The sequence below is a fragment of the Synchiropus splendidus genome, chromosome 7 (assembly GCF_027744825.2).
Source record: "Synchiropus splendidus isolate RoL2022-P1 chromosome 7, RoL_Sspl_1.0, whole genome shotgun sequence".
In the NCBI taxonomy this organism is placed as follows: Eukaryota; Metazoa; Chordata; class Actinopteri; order Syngnathiformes; family Callionymidae; genus Synchiropus; species Synchiropus splendidus.
In genome coordinates, this window is record NC_071340.1 from 22,409,318 (window position 1) to 22,433,033 (window position 23,716).

The following is a 23,716-nucleotide window of genomic DNA, read 5'->3' on the forward strand; positions in this document are numbered from 1 at the left end:
ACTCACCATTCAGGAGGTTCATCTACTTTTGGTCACAGGGTGGCTGAAAACGAGAGCTTCAACAAGATGTCTTTGCACAACTTGGCCACGGTTTTCGGGCCCACGTTGCTCCGACCTTCTGAAAAAGACAGCAAAATTACAGTGAACAGCTCACAGCCCATCTCGATGAATGACAGCTGGTCTCTGGAGGTCATGGCTCAGGTTGATGGTCTTTCTTTTAATGGGTTTTTGGACTCCTGCCACCCATCTGATCACTGATTCATGCCCTCACAGGTGCAAGTTCTTCTGTACTTCCTTCAGCTGGAGAGCATCCCGACTCCCGACAGCAAACGTCAAAGCCTTCTCTTCTCTACTGAAGTATAGCAGGACTCCAGAATAATTCCACTCAACAGAGGATGCTGCCCATTTGGATGAAAACAACTTGGCAACAACGACTTCTATTGAAAGCAGCCCAACAATTTTGGAGAATGTTATGCCCGATTTGATAGAACACGACTTGTTTTGGGTGCAATTTTTGAATCATTTGTGAAGCATATATTGCTGACAAAACTAGGAGTTTGCGTGTGATTTTTCTTTCTGCTAAATTGACTGCTTCAAACCAGTGGATTCTCTCCGCTGCCTGCACAAGTTTTGTTGTCCTGGAGTTAAAAGCTCAGCTGTGCCAATGTTTCCCTGCTGATGACCAACAGAACATTTCAGTTAAGCTAATTGTTTACATATATTTCAGAGACTTTAATTCCCAACGTGCTGGCATGTTGACCTTAATTAGACTTTTCTCTATACAACATGTATAGTGATATACAGATGAAACTATTCACTGTTGTGTTCATATTCAAGTTGGAAATTGAGTTTGAGACGTAGAAATCATTCCATGAAAGATTATCACTAATTCACTTATGGACTGTTGCTGTCTTGTCCACCCTTTCGTCTTCTTATGTGTGTGTGCATCCAATCTACACAGATGTGTGTCTGAACTTCGGCTTTACCCACGTCCAGGGTATCTATCTGATCCACCTCACTCTTAAAGGTCCACCTTGTGCTTTGGTCAAACCAAACCCCTACCAGTATTACACCGTTGTAATATATATATACTGTACTTGTGATTCATGTAAGATCAGAATCTGAGTGATTTTGGATGAAGCACAGAGCGATGTTTCATGTATGTAAGATTTGTGTAAATAAACACTTAATAACATGTCTTTTTTGGAGTTTTTAACTATTGCTGTAGCAGTAGCAGCGAAGCAACCAGAAACGTCACATGTGGCTGTTGGTGCCAGTATAAATACATTAATAATTTACAATAACAATTCGACTAATGCTAAATATAAGTTATTGATATCAGAAAAACTTTGAACCATAACAACACTTTAGAATGTTTTCAATTTATACACGTATTTGTACGGTATCATAAAAACTTATTACAGTACCAAGTAAAAAATAATTTATCAAATGAGTCACTTGATGCATGATGTTTGTTAAAATATCCTGTGGATTGTCAATTTACTAAACTCCTAATCATAAGCACAGTTAAGCACAAATTGCTGTGCAACATGAAATTTAATCTTAGTATTAGGACAAAAGTTGCAGCCACTATTCCTGAATGTATCTTGTTCCTGCGTTATAACAATAACAATAAAAAAATATATAGATGTTGTAATGAGAATTCATTTATTATTTGTTAAATTTCACTGCAAAGACAACGTATTAATGGCGAGTGAAATACAGTTGAAAGTGGAGAGGAAAGAGTCGTGCTCCCGAGTATATGTGAGGTCAGAAGCGAGTGGATATTTGAGGCAGTCAAGTGTCCCCCGGGTCGGTGGGTGATGCTGAAGTGATGCAACCAGAGGAGGGGGGCAGAGGATCGGCACCGCCGAGCTGCAGCCCACACTGATGCTGCCGCCTCGACGGCTCACACCAGCAGCCTTAATAAGCTCCCAGAGCACCGGTGAATGGATGTGCAAGGCGCCGTCTGACCGAGGAGTCGGGAGAACCACAGGTTTGTGTATTTTGTCATCTTCCTGACGGAGCGGTCCGTGTTTGCCGGCTAGGCTAACATTGTTAGCTTAGCTTTAGCAACCGCAGCGTCGCCCTCGTTTATACGGCAGAAAAGTAACCGGCGCTTGGAACAGATACGTCTGGAGCACAAACTTGAGGAACGCGTGGAAAACGAATATAATGTGGTAGTTTTGCCGGTTTATTAAATGTTATTAAATGTTCTCCCTGAAATCATCCCCTTTTATTAAGACAACTTCAAAATAAACCTAAACAGTGACTGTTCGATCCCATTTCTGTTTGAGATATTGATAAATTTAGGTTAATATTTTGAAGATCCAGCTTTCGTAAATTGTGGCGACATGAAACGTTTGTGTTTGATGGTTTACATTCCACGTACTATGTCGCTTGGAAAGCCCAGACAACTTTATTCGTGGTATCCTTGTGACTTCTCAGTTTGGTTCCACAATTTGTTGTGCCTTTTGGAGGGGTATGTGCAACATATGCAAGAATTTGCCTTGTTTTAGGAGGTTTGTCTTGTTTGTTTAGGAACAAAAATCAGAGCACGTCATTTCTGTCGCCATAAAGCTTTTGTTTTGAAGGCATCTGTTCAAACAGGAAGTCAAACGAATGACATTCCGTACGTGCCTTCTTGCTTACCGACTCAGTTATTTTCTGGCGATGTCATTTGTAATTTTGTTTTAAAGATGGTGATACAGTGAGTAGGCAACGTTTCTCCTTTTTACAGGTCGTACAGTTTCATTTATCAGTCAGGTTATGCTCATTCCAGGCAAACTTTGGGATCACTTTAGGGTCAAGCTGAGCAAAAGTGTCAGCCAAAAGGAAACCAACTCAGTATCATGGTAGGCTGCTGTGTGTGTGTCATCATCATTGAGTAGAGGCAGACGTCATCTGAATAGTTTCTCCAGCTCTCAGTTGTAAACTTCTCCTCCAGATGCCCTACTAACCGCTTAAAGTCACAACTCACCACTGAAAAATGCGTAACGCACTACAACTGGCATCAGCATCACTATGGAGGAATGACAGCGCTGCTTGAATGGAAGAGAAAGATCAATGAATAGAAAGACTTCTTGGAGAGAAAAAAACCCACCACCCCTATCAGTATTCAGACACAAGTGATAGGAAGTAGAACAATATTCATTTTGCATTAAAAAAATAGATTAATATTCTAATCTAGATAAACATGATTTCAGTAGCAGACATTCAAAATATGTGGCGTAGTTTTCTTGTTTTGTCTGGTGAAACACTCCTAAGTTGTGTGTTGTGTCTTATTTTCTGCTGGAAAAGAGGTGTGATCACAGATGTTTCCCAGCTTTTCCTGGAAGAGCTTTGGACCAGATATATTTCATCCTCTCCTTCAGTTTGAGTCTCATAGACATGACTTATGGACTGTTTCTGCTTGGCGGTGCATCATCAAGGCTTTTCTGAGAAACAGCATGTCTTTGGGGGGAACTAGACTTTGGGAAGCTTTTGTTTTAGTTCCAGTACAATTATGTAGGTCAGAACTTTCCAACCATTTTTGAATTCTCTTAATTACTAGAGATAGATAGCTAATTCAGCATTTCTTTTTTCTTCTGAATTTGGGCCTGAAATTTTTAGGTGCGCTCTGTGCCCAACATCCTTGCTAGGGTAACAGGTTTTATTCCTTCCAAGTGGGTTAGGGCTCATCAGATAAAAATCTGATCTGACACCTTGAGTTAATAGTGAGACACTTTGTCAAATAAGCGGTTTAACACTGTGTGCTCTGTCTCAGGCAGACTGGTGCCTGCTTGTCCTTGTACACATACTCCCCCGCGTAGGGTTTACTTTTTTTTTTTTTTTACTGGAGACGCCACCACAGGAAGCTCGTGTTATGGCAAGGAAGTGCCTCCCCGCAGTTAAAGCATGAGTTAGGATGGGGAGCAAGGAAGGGGTATTTATGAGAGCTGCAATACTCCCTACTGGTCCTTAACTTTCTTCTTTGTCACCAGCCTCATCCATCTGATCTGAAATAGAACAGTGCGTGCGGTTGTTCCTCTTTGTTCGGCCGCGGATCAGATGCTTTGCATTCATGATCGCTCAAATCAAATACTGCAGCTCTGTTTTAATTAGAAGTAGGACAGGATGGGCCTCTGGAGCTCAAGCTGCTTTCTCTTTCCTGCGTGGACAAGTTGCCAAGTGTTCAACACTGTGGCCACATGTCAGATCATGTACTCATTATGACATTAGTCTTTATTTGCTTGACTGTCAAACAATGTTGGCTGCTCATGTTCAGCAAATGACTTTCCACACATACGTGCATTGCTTAAAAGATTGAGAGGATGTTCCATTCATTGTTTTTCAAGGATAATTTTTGATGAATATTAGTCTGTGACTGATTATTGATCTGTACCATTCAAGAACAGTCTTGTCTTATTTCTGCAGTGTTACTAATATAAAAAACAAAATTATGAAACCGAGTGAAGAAGGTTATTAAATGTGATCAAGTATTTGTCTGATAGCATTTAGTTTGTTTTGAAGATAAGATGCAGGCACAGGTTTCTCTGACAATAGAATGTTGCACTGTATCTCTCTTTATATTTTGATTTACCCATCTACAGCTTATTTTTGTGCAGAACTGAATGTCACCATGCATTCAATGAAAACATTATGAAATATTTAATAATATCTATATATAGTGTGGATGGGACTGCTATTAATGACAATGTTTATAGTTAATAAATATGTCAACAGTTGGTCCACCTGAATGATGATGAAGATTACTACTGAAACGGGGCGTCCAAAGCCTGCTCCCAGGCCATAACCCCGCCTCCTACCATTTCTGGCCTTCGACTGACATAACACCTTGCTTTGTTTGAAAAAAAGGAGCTGTAAACATCTATTTGTACAAAAAACATTTTTATAAAAACAAACATCTGAGCAGGGGAGCAGGCTCCGTGCCAAATGGAAACTTTAAAGTTCCCCACTTCTTTGTTATCAGCGTCAGACGCCGGCCCAGACACACAGCAGTAGCACGCATGCTGCTTCCTTGAGTATGGAAGTCTCACCGCACTCTTAACACTATAGCTTAACACCACTAACTTGAGAGGTTTTATTCGCTATTACGAAGTTGATTGTTGTCTGAGACACTAATTCAGATTCCAATGCAATTCAGTTATCTGGTATTGCAGTAGACGTTGATCTCAACTGGATGTGATTGATTGACCAAAGTTCACCACCGAGATATCTCATGTGTTCGGTGTTTAGGATGAACATCCTGTGAACTGATTGCTTTATTATTTGATAACAGTAACTCTATCATTATGGATGGGCAAACTAAGAACACAGGAGTAGTTCCTGGAGCGGCAGTGGTAGTCTCATTGCAACCATGCTGTTGTTTGTGAAAGACAAGTTGATGTTTTAAAGTGGAGGAAAGTATATGTCCACCTTTGTTTCAGCCTCTTTATCTTCTGAAATATTAAATTTAAGTCTTGTCTGCGTTAACATTTCACAATGATTCCAAGCTTCAATTTTATTTCCTACTTCAATTAAAGTCTTCATTTTATAACGTCAGACAACTCGCTGACCCATTTAAAAGTCCTTCTGGTTTCAAGCCCACTGCTCTCATGCCTATTTATACCCAATCAGAATTCACCGTTCCAGTGAGCAGCACTTACTTTCAGACATCTGCAGTGACACACTTTCTGCTGCTCAGAAAACTGGCCGGTTTTCGAGAACACATGTCAGTTTTTGGAGAAAACGCCCTGAACGGTTTTAACATGTGTTATGGATACATGCACACGCTAACACAGACGGTGGAGCAAAGACAGTCCAGATTTGAGAAATCACATAAACACAGGTTGGTGATGAAAGATGTTTTTTTTTTTTAACTATAATGTCATAATTGAATGGTATCAGAACCATTGGTTTGGATGCAGATTAAAGGACCAGCATGCAGGATTATGGGTGTGCATTGGTGAAGGTACTCCCCACAAGCATTCTGTGGACTGTCATTGAAATATGTGTGAAGGAAGAAACGGTGTGTGATGTACGAATCCTGACAATAGTCAACATCAGTCATTCAAATTAAAACTGTAGTGATTTTGTAACGCCTTCTTTAAAGTCCAATTCCATGTTCTATTCAAGTCTTTATTGAGAATTGTGATGGCAATTTCTGTCAAAAGTTGAAACTCAATTTCATGTACACTCCGTAATGAAGAATGTTGTTGAAGAGAGAGAATAGCCAAACGGCAAAGCTCTTGGTAACCTGGTTAATCTTCAGTCATGGAGGAAGGAGTTCAATGCAAGTTTAAAACTGAGAGGTGATGCCTAAAGTTGACAACAGTCGACTGTCATCTAAAATAGGCATCATTGTGTTTAAATAACCTTAAACTTGTGTGTGTTTTATATGTGCTGTATATTGAGCAGATATTGCAGTTGCCCCGGCTTTTGCAGTTGGTTACGACCCGACTGCTCGCTTTGTTTTTAGCTCCGGTCCGGCACCCTCAGGTCTGTACAGTAGAGAGACAGTGATGCAACACAGTTTTTGTTATTTCCTCCCAATGAGGCAGCCGTGATTGTTCCTATTGTTTGCAGTCAGCCTCTCTGTAAACCCCCACACAACTGTCCACCATGTGATGGTATGTGGCACGTGTTTGCTCGGCTGCTATTAGTGTGGTCAATAGATTTGGCAGGTTGATTTTAGAGCGCTAGTGTAGGGCACATCACATGTTATCAACACAAACTGAATAACTTTGTGTCCAATTTGCGCTAAATTGTTGAAGACATAATGAAGATTTCCATGAACATTTTTTCAAGTTCAGGTTCATTGAACATAAAGTATGCCTTATTACATGAGTTGTTTTATTAAATGCTTTGTAAATAAAAAGTATAAATACTAAGATAAGCTTAATCTCTTGTTAGAATGATTATGCACAACGTGCCACGAAGTGCAGACAATATTATGATTGTCCCTTCCCACAGCTCTGATGCTGACCTTTCACCAGACGCCTTTGAAGGGTTTTAGGTTTCCACAACATAATGCAAGCATTGTGCTGTAGTTGGGCTGTGATCCCCCGATTTCTGCTTTGAAAGTCAGCGTCCACTGGTGTTTGGGCTCTGCTTTACAGTGGTGAACTGAAAGACAAGAGGAAGGTCCCGTCATTACCAAGAGTTAAGAGTTGAAAAGTAGCTTTAGCTACTTGGTTTCATTTTTTCAAACTGCCACAGTGTATGCTGCGCTTCTTGCACTTGAATAGCTTTATACAAACAGTATGCAGTGTCCTCGTTGTCTCAATTTTTTATGTCCAGTCTATGAAAGAAAGAAGATTCAGACAAGTATTGTAAGCAGCAATGTGTCTCTTCAGGCAAGTGCTTTTGAGTCTCATTCATAGGAGTCGGATAGATTGGATTACTGTACTACCACTAACCCTCACTCCTTCCAGTTGTCTCCACTCATTCCACCATGTCTGCACTCTCCTCTTCGCCTCACCTGTTTGACTTGGCCAATCAAAAAAAAAAAAAAAGATTTCTTCTCTACTCCAGCACTCTTTCCGCAGTCCAGAGTTAAGTGTGGCAAGGAGTGTTTGGTTTATTCACCACATGTAAGCTTGTGCGTGTGCATTGATTGATGCATTGATTCACATCCATATAATCATTCTGTTGTTGAGTCAGAACCTTGAAGGAGTGTCTGTTTAGACAGCATGTTTCACTGAAATGCGGAGTAAAAACAAAACAAAAAAGTTTTTTTTGTTGTTTTTTTTAAATCGAGTCTCAAATTCATAGAGAAAATCGAAATATCTCCCAGGCCTACTATGTTCAAGTGATGATACATAAGTTAATGGTGAGTATAAAGACACAGTATGATTCTTTAATATTAAGCAATGGCAGTGCTGGGAAGTTATGATGATGAATACTTAGAATTTGGTCATAATTATTGCTTTCTGAAGTAATTTATAATTGGATCACTCTCTACTTACTAATCCAAGTGCAAATGCTTGAACTCAAGCTGTTGCTTTGGCTTTTTTCAATCATGAAACCATCATCACGACTTCTACTGTTGCCACGCTCCTTATTATTTGGGCTTTCCTCCGTGTTTCCATGACATCAGTTTTAAGCTTGTTTCTCTTGCCAGACAGGGTTTAAGCTAATGTCTGATGTGGTGTCATGCTGCAATATACAGTTCTTACAAGTGGTTGTTTGCTAAACACATTAAACGTATGTGGCTACACATTCCGAAAGCAAATGTAGTGCCACTTTAAGTGGGTGATTTTGAGGACTTGTCAAGTAACACCTGTGCATAAGAAATTGGTTAGAGAGCGTTGGAGAGCAGCAGAAGTCCAACTAAAGTCTGATGTTTTTGGAGTTCGACAGACCTGATTAAAGTATTGATTCATTTCTGCTGCGCACACTGGACCTAGATACTAGCAATAGCTCTGTCAGGACATTTGTGCTTATGCCTGCGTTTCTCATGTGTTTGATTTAGTGCCGTATTTACAGCCAATTTATGGTTTTGTTTGTTTCCATACCAAAACAAGACATTAGTGACACTGCTCTGATTGAGTATAATTGGGTTTCCTGTTTACAATGAATACACTTTTTGAGAAATGCACTGGGGCTTTCAAAAAGTACTTGCTCTTTGTCTCCGTTTGTCCTGTGAATCCCTCGTGTTGGTGTTCCAGCATCAGGTTCTCATCAAACCTGGACACAAAATGGGAACAGGGAACATTACTGAAGAAAGCCTCTCGTGTGTTTTTATGTGCACATTTCAGTTGTTTCACAAAAGCCAGAGTCAACACCTCGCTCTTGCCAATTGCACACAGTTTATTGGAGTGAAGGCAGCAGTTAACTCCTGCTTTGCTAACAAGTGTATCATCTGTTCCTAATTCAACAACATTTTGAAATGTATCCCGTCAAAGCAGGATGGCGATTCACCTCTTTTCTTTATCTTTTCCTGGTCATCGAGTTGTTTAAAGAAGCTCGGACTGTGAATTGTTATCAGAAAATCTTGTACAAACATAGCATCCAGTGATTTCCTGTCTGTGAGATTTAATGTAACGTAGCAGTTGCCTGGTAACTGTCCATTTATTTCCGCCTCAAACTATGACAGCAGTTGTTAGTCTAAGCTTTTTCTTTGACCTGGAAAAAAGTGTTTTGACCAGTTATGGTTCTGACCAGTGTAGTGGAGGGAGAAGTCCTTCTATGCCCATCTTTGTCTGTGTGCGAGTAAAGAAAACATTCCTCATGCAAATAAATGTATATTTACGGCAGCAACCACCCACATAGATACTGCTTTGTAGCGTTCCCCCTCCATGGTGAAACTGAGGGCTTTTACGTGCACAACAGTGTCCCCTAGTGGGGGTTTGCGCTATAGTTTTCTCTGATACATTGCTCATTGATTAAATATAGAAAATTGAAAATTTCCCCTGGCAACTTGAGAAATGTGCTTTCAAATTATGCAATGCAATAGGAAGAAAAAGTATATTTAAATCAGTGTTGTTGTTTTTTTAAGCTGAAGTAACTTGAATGGCAATTTTGTGTTGGAAGAGGAACCCCATGTCCTTCAATAACTCAACTTAAAAAGACAAAATGCAATTAATATTGACCTCAACTGATTTGTGCTTGTTTACTTAGTTTTATTGTGCATGTCCACGGCATGGAATCTTCAATTTGAAGTATGTAGTCACACTTGTAAATGCATGCTGAAAATATACAGAATGGAAGTAGCATCATCTGTGTTTCAGTTTATTTCAATATGCTGAAATTTAATACAAACGTATTCTCTGCTTTAGAATATAATGAGGTAAATGACAGACATTGTTAGACATAACAGTCTTTTTATAGTCAGTCGAAAAAGCCTGCTTGCTGGAACTGGAGAGAATTATTTTCACTTTAGAGGAAAATGTGTTGAGACTTTGCAGAGAAGCTCAATCCTCATTCTGATTTGTATTTTACAGTGTAATTTACAGTGATCTGTAAATGCATCTGTGCCCGAGATCTCACAATGAAGAAGTCGGTCCGACCAGCGGTGAGTAAGGTGGGCAACGATCGAGGAAAAGCCGAGTCCACCACTTCCAGTGGCCCTGGAAAACCTGCTACAAAGACAAGTGGCGGCGCCCCATTGTCTAAGGTTGGCCACCTTATTTACTTATTTATTTATTCTCCATCTTATCCAAAGTATAGTGCAGTTATTGATGACACTGCAGATTAGGCAATGCAGATTACCTACAGTACATATAAAGTAGTTACTTTCTTAACAGCTGATAATAAGCAGTAGTGATGTTGTGTACTCTTTGTTGCCATTTTGGGGTTGAATATAGATGTGCTGAACAAGATGCTAATTATCACTTAACAAGTTGTCAATATGTTAGTGCAGGTCGGAATTATGATCTGTTGGTGACGTTTGTTCCCGAAGTGTGCTAAGATTGTTTTGTTTTTTTTATCCATTGTTTGTCCCTTAATGTGAACTTTTTGATATCTACAGGTGAAAAGCAACGATGACCTTTTAGCAGCTATGGCTGGAGGTAATCCTGCTTCAAACAGCGCGGTCTCCAAATCCAAGAGAACCACCTCCATCGGTACTAATGCCAGCACTCAAGAAAGCAAGCAGAAGACTTCCACAGGTATTCTGAAAATGAAAATGTTTGTTTTTCATTTCTGAACCTCAGTTGTCTGGCTTTTCAAAGGCACTTCATCAAAACGTGCGACTTCCTCAACTGCAAAAGAGCCAAGTTCGTCCAGAGATCGTCTTCGATCTTCCAGAGCTTCTACGAACAAAAAGCAGCTAGTTTCAGCAACGGCAGCAGGTGATGGGGCTTCAGGGAAACGCTCTCGCAGCCAGATTTTGGCGGAATCTGAAAGCCGCATGAGTAAGTCCAAATCAGAGGGTCAGATTAGTGATAAAGTCGTGTTGGAGGCCAAAGTCAAGGACCTGTTGGGTTTAGCTAAAAGCAAAGACGTGGAGATTCTTCACCTTCGCAGTGAGCTTCGAGACATGAGAGCTCAGCTTGGTTTGGGAGGGAAGGAGGCCCAGCCAGAAGCGCCCGGAGAGGAAGAAAAGCCCCACGTTTCAGCCATTACTGCGGCCGACGTGGAGTCAACTCTATTGCTCTTACAAGACCAGAACCACACCATCCGAGAGGAGCTCAACCTGTTGAAAAGCGAGAACAGAATGCTGAAGGACCGCCTCAATGCCTTAGGATTCTCTCTGGAGCAGCGCCTGGATGCCTCAGACAAGCTCTTCAACTACGCCTCCCTGAGCCCAGACCTGGCGCCAAGCAGCGGTCAGAGCGATGGTGGGGGCACAGGTACATTGACCTCCTCTGTGGAAGGTTCAGCGCCAGGGTCTCTAGAGGATCTCCTCACTGGACACCAGCATGGGGGTTCTGTGGACAACCTTGATAGTGAGTCTAGCGAGGTCTATCAGGCTGTGACTTCCAGCGACGATGCTCTGGACGCCCCTTCTGGAGCTTCCTCTTCGTCCGAGTCAGAGTGTCCTTCCAATATGGAACACTCACGTCGCGGTAGCAGCGGCAATGCTAGTGAAGTGTCAGTCGCCTGTCTGACTGAGCGCATACATCAGATGGAAGAGAACCAGCACAGCACTGCTGAGGAACTCCAGGCTACGCTGCAGGAACTGGCCGACCTGCAGCAGATCACCCAGGAGCTAAATGGAGAAAATGAACGGCTTGGTGAGGAGAAGGTCATTCTCATGGACTCGTTGTGCCAACAAAGTGATAAGTTGGAGCTCTACGGTCGACAGATCGAGTATCTGCGCTCGTTGTTGGATGACCATCATATATCATACGTGCTGGAGGAGGACATCAAGAGTGGACGTTACATGGAGTTAGAGCAGCGATACACAGATCTGGCTGATAATGCTCGCTTTGAAAGAGAGCAGCTGCTGGGGGTGCAACAACATCTGTCAAACACACTGAAGATGGCCGAGCAGGACAACGCCGAAGCTCAGGAGATGATTGGAGCGCTGAAAGAGAGGAACCATCAAATGGAGCGAATCATGGAGTCCGAGAGACAAGGGCGCCTCGCCATGGCAGCTGCGCTCGACGAGTACAAGCTAACAGTGAGCAACGATCAGGCAGAGCTGAGCCGATGTCGAACTCAGCTGGAGCAGGAGCGTCAGAGGGTTGCCGAGCTGTACTCGCTTCACACAGCGGGAGACAAGAATGATATCTGCCAGCTGCTGGAGGGTGTGCGGTTGGCCAAGGAGGAGGCTGAGGCCAAGGCTGTAAAGATGCAGGAAAAGATGGAACAAGCTCACAATGAACTGGTCCAGTTGCAGGAAGCTTTCACTAAGGTCAGTTCTTCCTCAACATTCGCACACCATACTGTTTTTACATGCAAGAATAGCTGCTTTTATTCATGTTTTTTTTTCCTCTTGCAAACGATGGTGCCAACGTATGTTACCAATAGGAAGTTGAACTGAAAGATGAATCAAGTCACTTCCCAAAATTAGACCTATAAGAAGCAAAACATTTTTTTACTCACCAAATGATAACTAAAATCTGGGGAAACTCAGAACATCTTTTGGAATCACTTCATGGTCAGTTCTAATATTCATGCTGAAGAGCAGAAACCTTAAAAATTAATGCATATAAGCCTTTAATGCCCCACACAAATTCAACAGTAGACTTTTAAAAACAATTTGGGTAAGCTACCTCTTGAATTATAGGGCACATGCCCACTCTACCTTTGATACAATATATTGAGTGCAAACTTAATTTTTTTCCAACTGTCAGAGACAGTATGAGTATCACACATGTTCAGGCAATCCGTTGTGTCTTTGCATGTGTTATGTTCTTGGTTGTTGCCCTGAATGTGTTTTCTTTTCTTCTGTGCAGCTCGACAGGGAATATAGAGACTTCCAAGAGCGGGTGCAGCAGCAACTGACTGAGCGGGAGCGAGCCTTGGAGAAGCAGCGAATTGACCTGCAGGAGAAGGAGACGGAGATCGGTGACATGAAGGAAACCATTTTTGAGCTAGAGGACGAGGTGGAGCAGCACCGAGCTCTGAAGCTGCATGACAACCTCATAATCACTGACCTTGAGAGTGAGTGTGACCCCTGCGTACGAAAACACATTCATGTGTTAATAAGTGTAAGACTGTTTGTGTTTTCACCCAGACTCTGTGAAGAAGCTTCAGGACCAGAAGCACGACATGGAGAGAGAAATAAAGATTCTGCACCGCCGACTAAGGGTAAGTGTGTTGCTGGTTTTGTGTCCCTGTCAGAATTTGGATGCCATCTTCACTTCAGATAGAAAGAACAAAATCACTTTGTGTTTCAGATGATTAATCGACTTTATCTCTTGTCTAAGTAGAATTAAACACTTGGGGGTGGGGAGACGATGGTGTCAAAATGACAATTTGTTTCCTCTTTGAAACATTAAAATGTGTGACTGCAGTGTGAGCTGTCAAAAGCAGGAAGGAAAGACGAACAACCAGTGTTTTAATGGTAACACAATTACAACAGCAAAACTACAGTTGGAGTGACAGATTTTTTCCTATTCTGAGTATTTACCCAACTCTGACTGCTGTGGAGTTTATGATGCTGTCATGGTCTGATATGAATTCGTCTTCGAATTGGGTGGTTGGTGGATAAACAAGAATGAGTACATGCTTAAGTCACACAGCAATTACACTGGTTAAAATAGATAAGAAGAAAATGGATAAGAACCCCCCAAAAACAGTGTAAACCGGCTTCAACATTTGATTCAAATCTTCAGAGCCTTGACTGCACACCATTTCTGGCCCTGGCTGCAACTACAACAGTTCGCCTCAAGGGGACAATAAAGAGTTGCTGTCATAGTGATTGAGCATTCTTTAAATCATCTGTTTGAAGAGTGGTGCAGAAAAAAAACAATAACTAAAATGTTTATTGGTCATATTGTTTTTATTTTTATTAATATTTATTTTTTATCAATACAACTACTTGATAAGTGTATCAGTAAAATGGAAATATTGTAATCCTCCTCATCTTTAGAGAGATGCTATGTGGGTCAACAGTAAATATGGAGTTTCTGTGTTTTTTGTCCAGTTCATTTCAAAGCTTAAACAAATTTTAAAGTGTCAGGGCGGATGTAGGGTGGATGTTTTATTTTATGTACTTCATCAAGCTTTAGTTGCAGTTAGCAAGATCAGAAGTGCCTTGGATGAATTTAACCTAACAACACTTTCTTGTCTTGATAAGTAAGGTTCAGTTTGGATGAGAGGCTGTCATGCAATTAGCAATTCACAAGCATTTGATGCCGGCGAGCTGGATTAACAGGTCTCCAGTCTTGATCTGTTGCCCATAATATATTTCTAATTGACAGGAGGAGTCAATGGAGTGGCGACAGTTCCAGGCCGACCTGCAAACTGCGGTTGTCATAGCTAATGACATCAAGTCCGAGGCTCAGGAGGAGATCGGAGATCTGCGGAGGCGGCTGCAGGAAGCTCAGGAGAAGAATGAGAAGCTCAGCAAAGAGCTGGATGAGGTCAAGAGCCGCAAGTAAGACCCTTAGAATTTTTGGAGGAAGTCCACGGTCGCGTCGACATCATCCGTCTTCTGTTTCTAAACACTTGCTGATTATTTGTAGCTCTTTCCCTGAAACCCGTTGCTTGTTAGAATAGATTAGATAAAGGCATCTCGATTTCCACTGGCACTTCCATCAGGCTGTGTTGGCTAAATTCTGAATGGTCTTCCAGGCAGGAGGAGGAGAGAGGCAGAGTGTACAACTACATGAACGCAGTGGAACGAGATCTGGCTGCGCTCAGACAAGGAATGGGTCTCAGCAGAAGATCCTCCACCTCATCGGAGCCGTCACCCACCGTCAAAACGTTAATTAAGAGCTTCGACAGTGCCTCTCAAGGTGAAACACTACACCCGTGTTTGTTGTTGAGAAAAACTTTTTTGGCGCCTATATTGCTTTGGATTTTGAGTTTTACATACCCAAGCCAATCTGGACGAATCAATCAAACATCTATGGGAGTCATTTGACATGGCACTGGTGTCTTACTTCTGCTTATGAAGTTAGAGGTTTTATAAATGATTACAGCTGCTTCACGTCTCTTAATTCAGGTCCACCCACCAATGGTGCCGCTGTGGCCCCAACAGCAGCTGCGGCCCCACTACCACGCACCCCCCTCAGCCCGAGCCCCATGAAGACCCCACCTGCAGCTGCAGTGTCGCCAATACAGGTACCACAAGAGTTCAGGACCTTCTCTTATGGGTGCATCATTGTGGCATTTGGCTAGAGTAACAATTAAACTGCAATTATTTTGTTTAAAGTCATCATAATTGCCACATATCTTAAGATGGTTAGACACTTGGTCTCCAACGCTTTTGCTGAACAAGATGGTTTTTGACAGGAAAAATCTAACTTAAGTCTAAAAGAGTCTAAAATGTGTGTTTATATTCTGTCACATCCCTTGGTTTTGGTTCATAACAATCAGGTCTTCTATTATTTATTTACCTCTATGCATATGCCAAACTTTGTTGTTCCATGCTCTTATTATTATTGATTTTTTTAAACACTGTGGCAAAGTATATTTGCACTTTTTTATTTGTGCTGATGGGCTCATGTTAGTGAATCATTAATTTATTAATGTCTTCTTTTGCAGAGACACTCTGTGAGTGGTTCCTTGTCAGCGTCCAAACCGCTCTCCTCCTTGAGTGACAAGAGATCCAACTACTCGGATATCACCATGTCATGTGAGGCTTGCTCATTTGAAAATATATACACTGTTTTATTGTATTTGGTCGGTACTACAGTGGAATTTCACCAGATTTAGTACACAGATTAGATTCGTGTTTGAGGAGCCCGTAGTTTGACGGTCTGCTGCTCGATTTGATACGTGACGCCCGTGTTTCCCGGTGTGACACACTGACAGACAGTTTTCCCAAGGGAGCTGCTTCTGGAAGCTTTTGTCTAAACTGTTATCGCTTTCATTACAACACCAGATCAGTTGTGGAAGGGAGACTAATGAGCCCCCACATGAAGCGACTCATCCCTCTGCTGTTACTCGCCAGAGATCATGTCAAGTGTTTCATGTGGACGTGCAGATTTCTCCATCGTCAGAGTTGACTCTCCTCTGATTTATTGTTTTTTCATTTGGTGCTAGTTTGCTCAGCGTTCCCTGAAGTCAGAGGGACTGGAATGTGTCTTCTATCTGACCCCAGTGCATCTCATTTCAGAGGAAGTCTCTTATAGAAACCACCCATGCTGTATGTGATGTAAAGAGTGTATATATGTGTTCACAGCTGACCACCTCCTCAGGGGAGCTTCGGCCAGCCGCCCCCCTTCCGTCATCCAGAGGGTCTCCACCATGGATTCCTCAAAGTCAATCTCAGGTGGGAAACTCTTGGTGGAGTTTATATATCTTCATTTACACCACCTACCAATCTACCTACTCTTATGTTTGTGTGTTTTTTATATTCAAATTAATATTCCAAACATTTAATTACTCTTATAAACCAACATTTATGGTACTTTACTGCCGCTCAAACCTGTTCCTACCTGTTCCTACTGACATCCTGCTCACTTATATAGCTCAAGGTAATAAACCATGCTAGTAGCTGAAACAGAACAGGCAAATGACGATCCGGAAGATTTATGATGAAACTTTTATTAACCAGAAATGAACTGAGACAGCTCAACCCTTCACCAATGAGAAGGTTTCACATGACTTTATGAAAACACCTCATATATATGGCTCTCGTCCTGGCTCGATTTGCGCCTTGAGCGACTCCCACCCCCACCAAAAAAAAACTTCACAAGTACTAATAATAAAACAGCATATAAATTTTACGTTGTTGAGTGACAAAAAGACATTCTTCCTCCCCATTGCCTCTTTGGACACACGCAACAGGTATGACAGCAAGTTGACGTGACAATGAGGGCACCCTAGTGCAGGGAAAACTCTTGCATGGTTCTTGTGCACCCACACATAAATTGCGGCCTAGGCGGTCACCTACATTGCTAAAAAATAAAAATGTTAAATGGTCAGTGATAGCCCATTTTGTCAAAACTGTCACTGGACATTCATATTTTTGTGTTTCATTTGTGTCCTATAACGTCCAAGCAACAGTTAGAACCATGCAAGTGAATGACGATTCCTTCAGTGGTCTTTAGTCCAGATTCAACTCCAGAGCGTGACAGACATGACATGTTCCTTCACTCATTATCACCGCACATACTGTACGTACTGTACATCTTCAGTTGGACTACACCCTGGACAGGTCGCCAGTCCATCGCAGGTCACACACACCATTCACACACTGAATAGAATGTGGGAGGAAACTGGAGTACCTGAAGAAAACCCGAGCTGGCACAGGGAGGACAGGCAAACTCCACTCAGAAAGGAATCCAGAACCTTCTTGCTAAGAGGCAGCACTGCTAACCATTGGTCCACTGTACATTCATAACTTTCACAATAATTGAACACCAGTATCTTTCCTTCTCTAGTGTCCCGCCGTAGCAGTGAGGAGATGAAGAGGGACATGTCTCCACCAGACGGAGCCCCCTCCAGCACACTAATGTCCATGAGTGCTGCTTCATCTCCACTCTCTCTGTCCTCGGCCTCCCCCACCGCCTCCATCACCCCCACAGCACGCAGTCGCCTCAGGTAACTCCTTTTACCATGTTTACTTATATTTGTACAGTATCTAATCTCTATGCCATAATGACATGAAGTCTTTCCCGTCCCTGTTTGCTTGCACGTTTGGATAAAAGAGAGGAGAGAAAGGACCCGCTGTCTGCTCTGGCCAGAGAGTACGGAGGCTCCAAGAGAAACGCCTTGCTCAAGTGGTGTCAGAAGAAGACTGAGGGGTATCAGGTTGGTGCTGAAGCCAGATGTTCTGATCCCTGACTGGGAAATGTTTTGTACTTATTTAGCCACCAAAAACATGTTGGAAGTGAACAGAAGCTCTTAAGTTGTTAGTGCTGAAACAGAAATAAGTAAAAATGGTTAGTGCAAACAGGTAGTCATCATAACATATTTACAAATGTGCAATATCGTGGCACAACAATATGTAGATTTATGCTCAACGGTTCATCCCAGGTGTTAAGTGTATTGGCTTGTGCAGTTATGACGGCGCTGTTTGTTCTCACCTGAGCTGCATGAGAACATTAAGAGTCACATGGACTTCAGTATTTATATCTGCTCTTCAGTCAACTGCAGTAGTCTCAAATGGCCTCAGTCTTTTGTTGGTCCTGGTATTGAAAATCATTAATCCTCTGTGAGTTTCTGCGCTGCCTGTTTTCATAATCTCCTTGGCTCACACGTTTCTAAATGCGTTGACCTCGAAACAACATTTACGACAATCACCGGGCGTGTCTGCCATCGACCACGGTGGGTAATGGAGTTTTTGGCCTCTGAGGTTTTGGTTGCCATGGCACCTTTGGTCCTCTCCAGGAAGTGAGCAACATTAAACACAAACTCTTTGTGAAAATGACACTTGCGTGACAGGTTATCAACAGAGCAGGAGGAGAGTGGTCTGTGGTCAAAGTCTTGATGAAGGTGAGGGTAAAGTAAGTGGGTTTGTTTGGGTTGAAAGATCGACTCATTTGATCGTGGAGAGGAGGGTAAAAGCGAATCGGAGAACGTTCAGAGCTTGAAAGATCGACTCATTTGATCGTGGAGAGGAGGGTAAATGCGAATCGGAGAACGTTCAGAGCTGTTGCTGCCAACTGCTAATGGGATTTTGGGATTAGATGTATGATTAACCGATGAATGTAATGGTTGCAAGCAATAATATTTAAGAAACGTAAAGTTACTGACCTTTAGAATGATGCTGCCACACAATGATTTTGCTGGACTTTCTATGAGAGTCAACCGTTTGGATAGTTGTCACAGTTTTGGCAGATACCTGTTGTACACACACCAATGTTGACAGCAGCCCCGCCTGTGCACACAGCCACCGACCATGACCAGTTACTCGAGACCTACCTGTTTAAACCAAGTTCACCTGAGTCTCATGTCGCAGAAACGATGTTATGAACGATGTATGGACCTTTTTTTTTTCCAGGCACTAAAGCTCAAAGTAGCTTGTCATTGTCCTGTTTTTTAAACGTCACCTCCTGCAGTCTACTACACCTTAAATACAATTTTATTTCCAAAGTCTGTTGGTTAAAGGCGTTAAGTGTTTTGATTCATGTGCACTTGTGATTTTTGTCACGCATGCTTAAGGGTTATGAACGCTCATAGTTATTAAGAGTCAACATTCAAGTGAGTCAGGTGACCAAGGTTTAGGAATGAAAATGTGGAGTGCACAAAAAAACAAGAAAAAAACTATTCTAACTTGTAAAATACTCATTGGTGTTATTTGTGTGTAGCCATTAGCGCCAGAAACCCTCAAAGCATTTACATGATTAAGAAAATGTTCATCTTGAAATCACGTAAAATTCTGTCTTTCCTCAGCCATCTTAATGTTTGGAGGGACTCTTACACTGACAGCTGTGGGGTTTCTTGGGGGGTTTTATTTTAACCTGACGGGAATAGGCCTTCATAGAGTGACAGACTACCTAGGATAAGAAAACATCCCGACGGTGCCGCAGGAGCCTGATGGACGATGTCGACGCTGAAGAAAATAAAATGCATTCAAATCTGTTTCATGCTGCAGATTGAACTGATGTAAACTGGACGTTTTTTTCTGCAGAACATCGACATCACCAACTTCAGCAGTAGCTGGAACGATGGCCTGGCGTTCTGCGCTGTGCTGCACACCTACTTGCCAGCTCACATCCCTTACCAGGAACTGACCAGCCAAGACAAGGCAAGCTCACACTCGGTAGCCCCACCGTGAATGAACCCATTCAGCATGATTCACATCTCGGTTCACGTCTTTTGTCCTCAGAGGAGGAACTTCACTCTGGCTTTCCAGGCCGCAGAAAGTGTTGGGATCAAATGCACCTTGGTAAGATGTTTTTGCTTGGAATATATTTTAGTCATGTAATAATTTATGAGAACTGAATGTTCTCAGCTCAGCTTGGCATCCTAAAGGTCTGAATGATGAAGCCTGTCAGAGTGCAGCTTTGGGGATGTCCATCTGCGTGAATGAGGTTTGAGGGCAATGAGCACAGAGATGCAGTTAAAAGTCAAAGGATGCAGAAGGAGTGATTTATCACGTTACTTTCTGCACTTTCCCTTTCACTTTGATGCTCCTGTACTGTTATTTCTTCGTGGGACTGGCTAGTGTAGTGATACATTCCATTTTGAGAGCTTTTTTTTGAGGACACACGGGCAGATGGAACATATACAGTCGCGTTCAAGAGAACATTTCGCCTATAAGTTGTGAGGTTTGACTGGTGCTGTTCTGCTGGAATCCATTTGGAGTTTATGAAGATCATTTCTTTTGTCATAAAAATGTGATTTAAGTCAGCAACAGCTGTCCAGCATCAACCAGCCCTCAGTTCTGCTCATACATGTAGTGTGCTGACTTCACAGTAAAATATTTATAAACATGCTGTTTTTACAATACGACTATGTTGTTGTTTCATGCTGTATATTTCAGTGTCTTATCGACTGAACCTATTTAAATGAGCCTAGTCACTGTGAACTGTGTTTTTTAATTCACCACAATGACAAATTCCATTTATAGCCAACTACTTTTATTTGTTACAGTAAGCTCTTCCTTGTGAAAAGAAGTATTTGTCTATTTGTATTCCGCACACTTTCTCTCCATAGCTGTGCACGAGCAGGCACACACCCAAGAACACACACTCACACTCTCATATGTATTGCTATCCTTGTGGGGACATTGTGAGGACCTCTCATTGCCATAACCCTTTCCCCAGCCTCTCACACTAAACCTTACCACCCAAAACACATGGCTAACCTTAATCAGAAGTCTTGACCAAACTTAAACTCAATTATAATGGCCCCTTTATTTTGAAGTCTTCATCCTCAAACTGAGGTTTGGACCTGTGGGGACTATTTTTGTGAGAACCTCCCATTGCCATAACCCTTTCCCCAGCCTCTCACCCTAAACCTATCCATCCAAGTCACATGGCTAACCTTTACCAGGACTCATACAAACTTAATAAAGTCTTCATCCTCAAATGAAGCTTGACCTTGTGAGGTCCAGCCACAAGTCCACACGAAGTAGAATAAACAATCCCTTACACACACACACTGATCTAATGTGAGCAGGTGATGTTTGTCTTTGCTTATCTTGTTTATCAGTGGATTTTCATGAGAACCCAGCAACTGTTTCCTTTCTGATGTATTTGCGTTAGTATATTATTCTTTACAGTTTACTTGAAGTGAAGCTGTGTGAGTTTTGGGCCGAGCCCTACTTCCTGTCTTTAACGTCTTCCTCTGGTGCAGGACATTAATGAAATGGTGCACACGGAGAGGCCGGACTGGCAGAGCGTCATGACCTACGTCACCGCCATCTACAAGTACTTTGAGACCTGACTTCTCCAAGCTGCTCCTGCGCCACCGTCAGACAATCCTCACGCTTCCTGGATCCTTCATATTCCGCCACCACGACTGTTATACCTCACTGAGCACATCCATTTCTGAGCAGTTAAACAGCAAGGCACAGTTTCTGCTTCCACACTCAGTCTGTGGTTGGTGAATTCTCCATTATTGTAGTCCGACTAAGGGCCGAGTCATGCGTGTTGCACTGATGCCACTGAGCCTGAAGAAACTTAGCTGAACTAATCCCGTGCCTTCCAACTGGCCGAGCAAGTGCGTCGCCTTCATGCTAGCTCCCCGGAGGGCTTCTTTTTCCGGGAACAGCTTCTGACTAACTGCTAATAGAGTGTCACGTTGGAGTTCGCTGAATAGGATTCTTGAGTTTGATAAGAGTATTCAGGAGTTTGCCTGTGTTTGAGCTGACCAAGTGCCTGCTTGACTCTTCTTTCTTGTACTTGTACATATATATATATTTTAAATGCGGCAAGCTGAAGCTCCTTCACCTTGTTTCCTCTTAAGTTTATGAATTAAAGGTTCAAGCATTGACCAAATATGTCACAGAGATTGGTTGGTTGTCATGGAAACCTGACATCACTGTTAAAGCACAGGTGTCTTCATCATCGCGTCTTATTTAGCTTCACTCAGTATATTCATGTTACCTTATAATCACCGAAAGATTATTTAGGTTTTTGCTGCCTTGCGTTTTTCACCTTGGTTATTTACGCTTAGGTGGATGTGGTTGAAGCGATTTAGAGATTCCTGGCTCCAGCTGTGAGCCAAGCACTGACTAATTCAGTTGGATACGCGAATTGAAGCCAATAAAAAAAGTGCCTTAAGATTTTTTGCTGAATCAGCTTTGCAAAATTGAGTCGCCTTCCCGTAACTGGTGTGGAGCGACCCAGCGGGGGTTTGTCCCAGGGCCTTCTGAAAACCTTCACGGTGGCCCCCAGCACAAAGGAAGTGAAGCTCGACAAGCGAATCCTAACACGCTGCTTTCAAGAGTGAATCTGTGTTTCCGTCTTACTGACAGTGCTTTCAGACGCAGCAGCCTTTTGAGGGAGGCTGCTCGACACAAAAGCTAAAACATGGTACCACTTGTACATCATTCACCAACTGTTTTAATGTCAAACCAGCTCAAATCTGTGAGGTGTTTTTGCTGCCTTCAACTGTGAGTCATCATTGTAAAGCTAATGAACTGAATTCAGAGGGAGGTCTGCTCTGCGTGTGCCAAGTTGTGGCTGTATTTATTTGCTGTGTTCACACATACTGTAGCTGCATTCTTGTTTATTTATACAAAAGTCTTCATGGACTGAACACCACACATGCACAGCGGTAGAAGCGTCTTCCTTTTGAAAAGTTTGAAACCCCCATTTCCTGTTGCTGTCTGACAATGTTTCAAGCAGAAGCTCAAAGAAAAGGTGCCTGAGTTGAGAGACTAATGATGAGTGGAATTTGGAAAGCTGGTGAAGCACCCGCCTGCATGTGTTGGGTGAGATGCCAGTTGGTGTTAAATGTGGCAAATGAATCACAGGCACATTCTGTCATGTTTCCAAACCACAGACGCGATGCATGAAGGCGCAGAAGCCGATCATTCTCTTCCTGTGTGATCCACTTTGAAAACATCTGCAGTTCTCGGAGTGTGATATGCGATGCCGCTCGAGTCCACCAGCCAAGCGTTTTAGTGGGTCTTCCACCGCTGGCCAGTGTGTTTTACTGCCCACAGAAGCATCATCTGAAGGCTGCAGAAAGATCTGAGGCCTCCTGAAGCTGGAGGTGGAATGTGTTTTGATCCCGGCGTCACAATCCCAAGCCCGTTTGAGGTCCAGAATGCAGGAGCAGGAGTGATTGATGAACACTCAACCTCTGCATGCTGAGGAGAGACCAGACAGCTGGCCACAGACCCGGGGGGTGCACATTCCACCTCCGCGTGATGTAGCTGTGACGGGCGCCTCACACTGTCGGCCTGTGTGTGGTGGTGCTGTAAGCAAAGAGTGCATTGTTTCCCGAGTGGATCTTCTTCATCGCAGTTTCTTTTTCTGTTGGACTTCTCTGTAAGTCAATGCAGTGCTGAAGTGGTCCGGTAACGCGTGTGCCTGTGTGTGTTTGTGTGTATAAAGGGAGTAACTACAGTATTAAATGAATGAGTGGTTTTATGTTGTTATAAAAATGTTGAAAATCACTTCCTGTTTTGTCCTCATTGTGAATCGGGTTGAACTTTGAAAGCATCAGCTGTTTCCACGTGATATTTTTAAAGCAGTCATTTGACCTCTGACGTCAAAATGTGTTTAGAGTGTTTTTTTTTTTTTAAATAAATGCTCAACGTAGCGTGCTC

At 42.5% G+C, this 23,716-nt stretch overlaps 2 protein-coding genes across 3 annotated transcripts in view; both read left to right on the plus strand.

Annotated features, from left to right (window-relative positions):
• The window catches only part of si:dkey-91m11.5 (PH_BCR_vertebrate and RhoGAP_Bcr domain-containing protein), a 33,530-nt gene extending 32,332 nt beyond the window's left edge, over window positions 1-1,198 (plus strand). Inside the window, exons 22-23 of one of the 2 annotated variants that reach the window (XM_053870244.1) lie at window positions 39-201; window positions 274-1,198. In XM_053870244.1, the coding sequence (XP_053726219.1) occupies window positions 39-201; window positions 274-363 (253 nt within the window). In that variant the 3' untranslated portion in view covers window positions 364-1,198. The remainder of the gene's footprint in view (window positions 1-38; window positions 202-273) is intronic. The other variant, XM_053870245.1, reaches the window with a different exon arrangement.
• Window positions 1,199-1,847: 649 nt separating this feature from the next.
• Window positions 1,848-23,544, plus strand: specc1la (sperm antigen with calponin homology and coiled-coil domains 1-like a). The gene is made up of 16 exons (XM_053871495.1): window positions 1,848-1,996; window positions 9,927-10,099; window positions 10,454-10,592; window positions 10,656-12,283; window positions 12,828-13,035; window positions 13,109-13,182; window positions 14,298-14,473; window positions 14,671-14,834; window positions 15,044-15,162; window positions 15,586-15,676; window positions 16,226-16,315; window positions 17,430-17,589; window positions 17,697-17,799; window positions 19,622-19,738; window positions 19,820-19,879; window positions 21,292-23,544. The coding sequence occupies exons 2-16, from the start codon at window positions 9,974-9,976 to the stop codon at window positions 21,379-21,381; spliced, it is 3,345 nt and encodes a 1,114-aa protein (XP_053727470.1). The 5' UTR covers window positions 1,848-1,996; window positions 9,927-9,973; the 3' UTR covers window positions 21,382-23,544.
• Window positions 23,545-23,716: the final 172 nt, after the last annotated feature.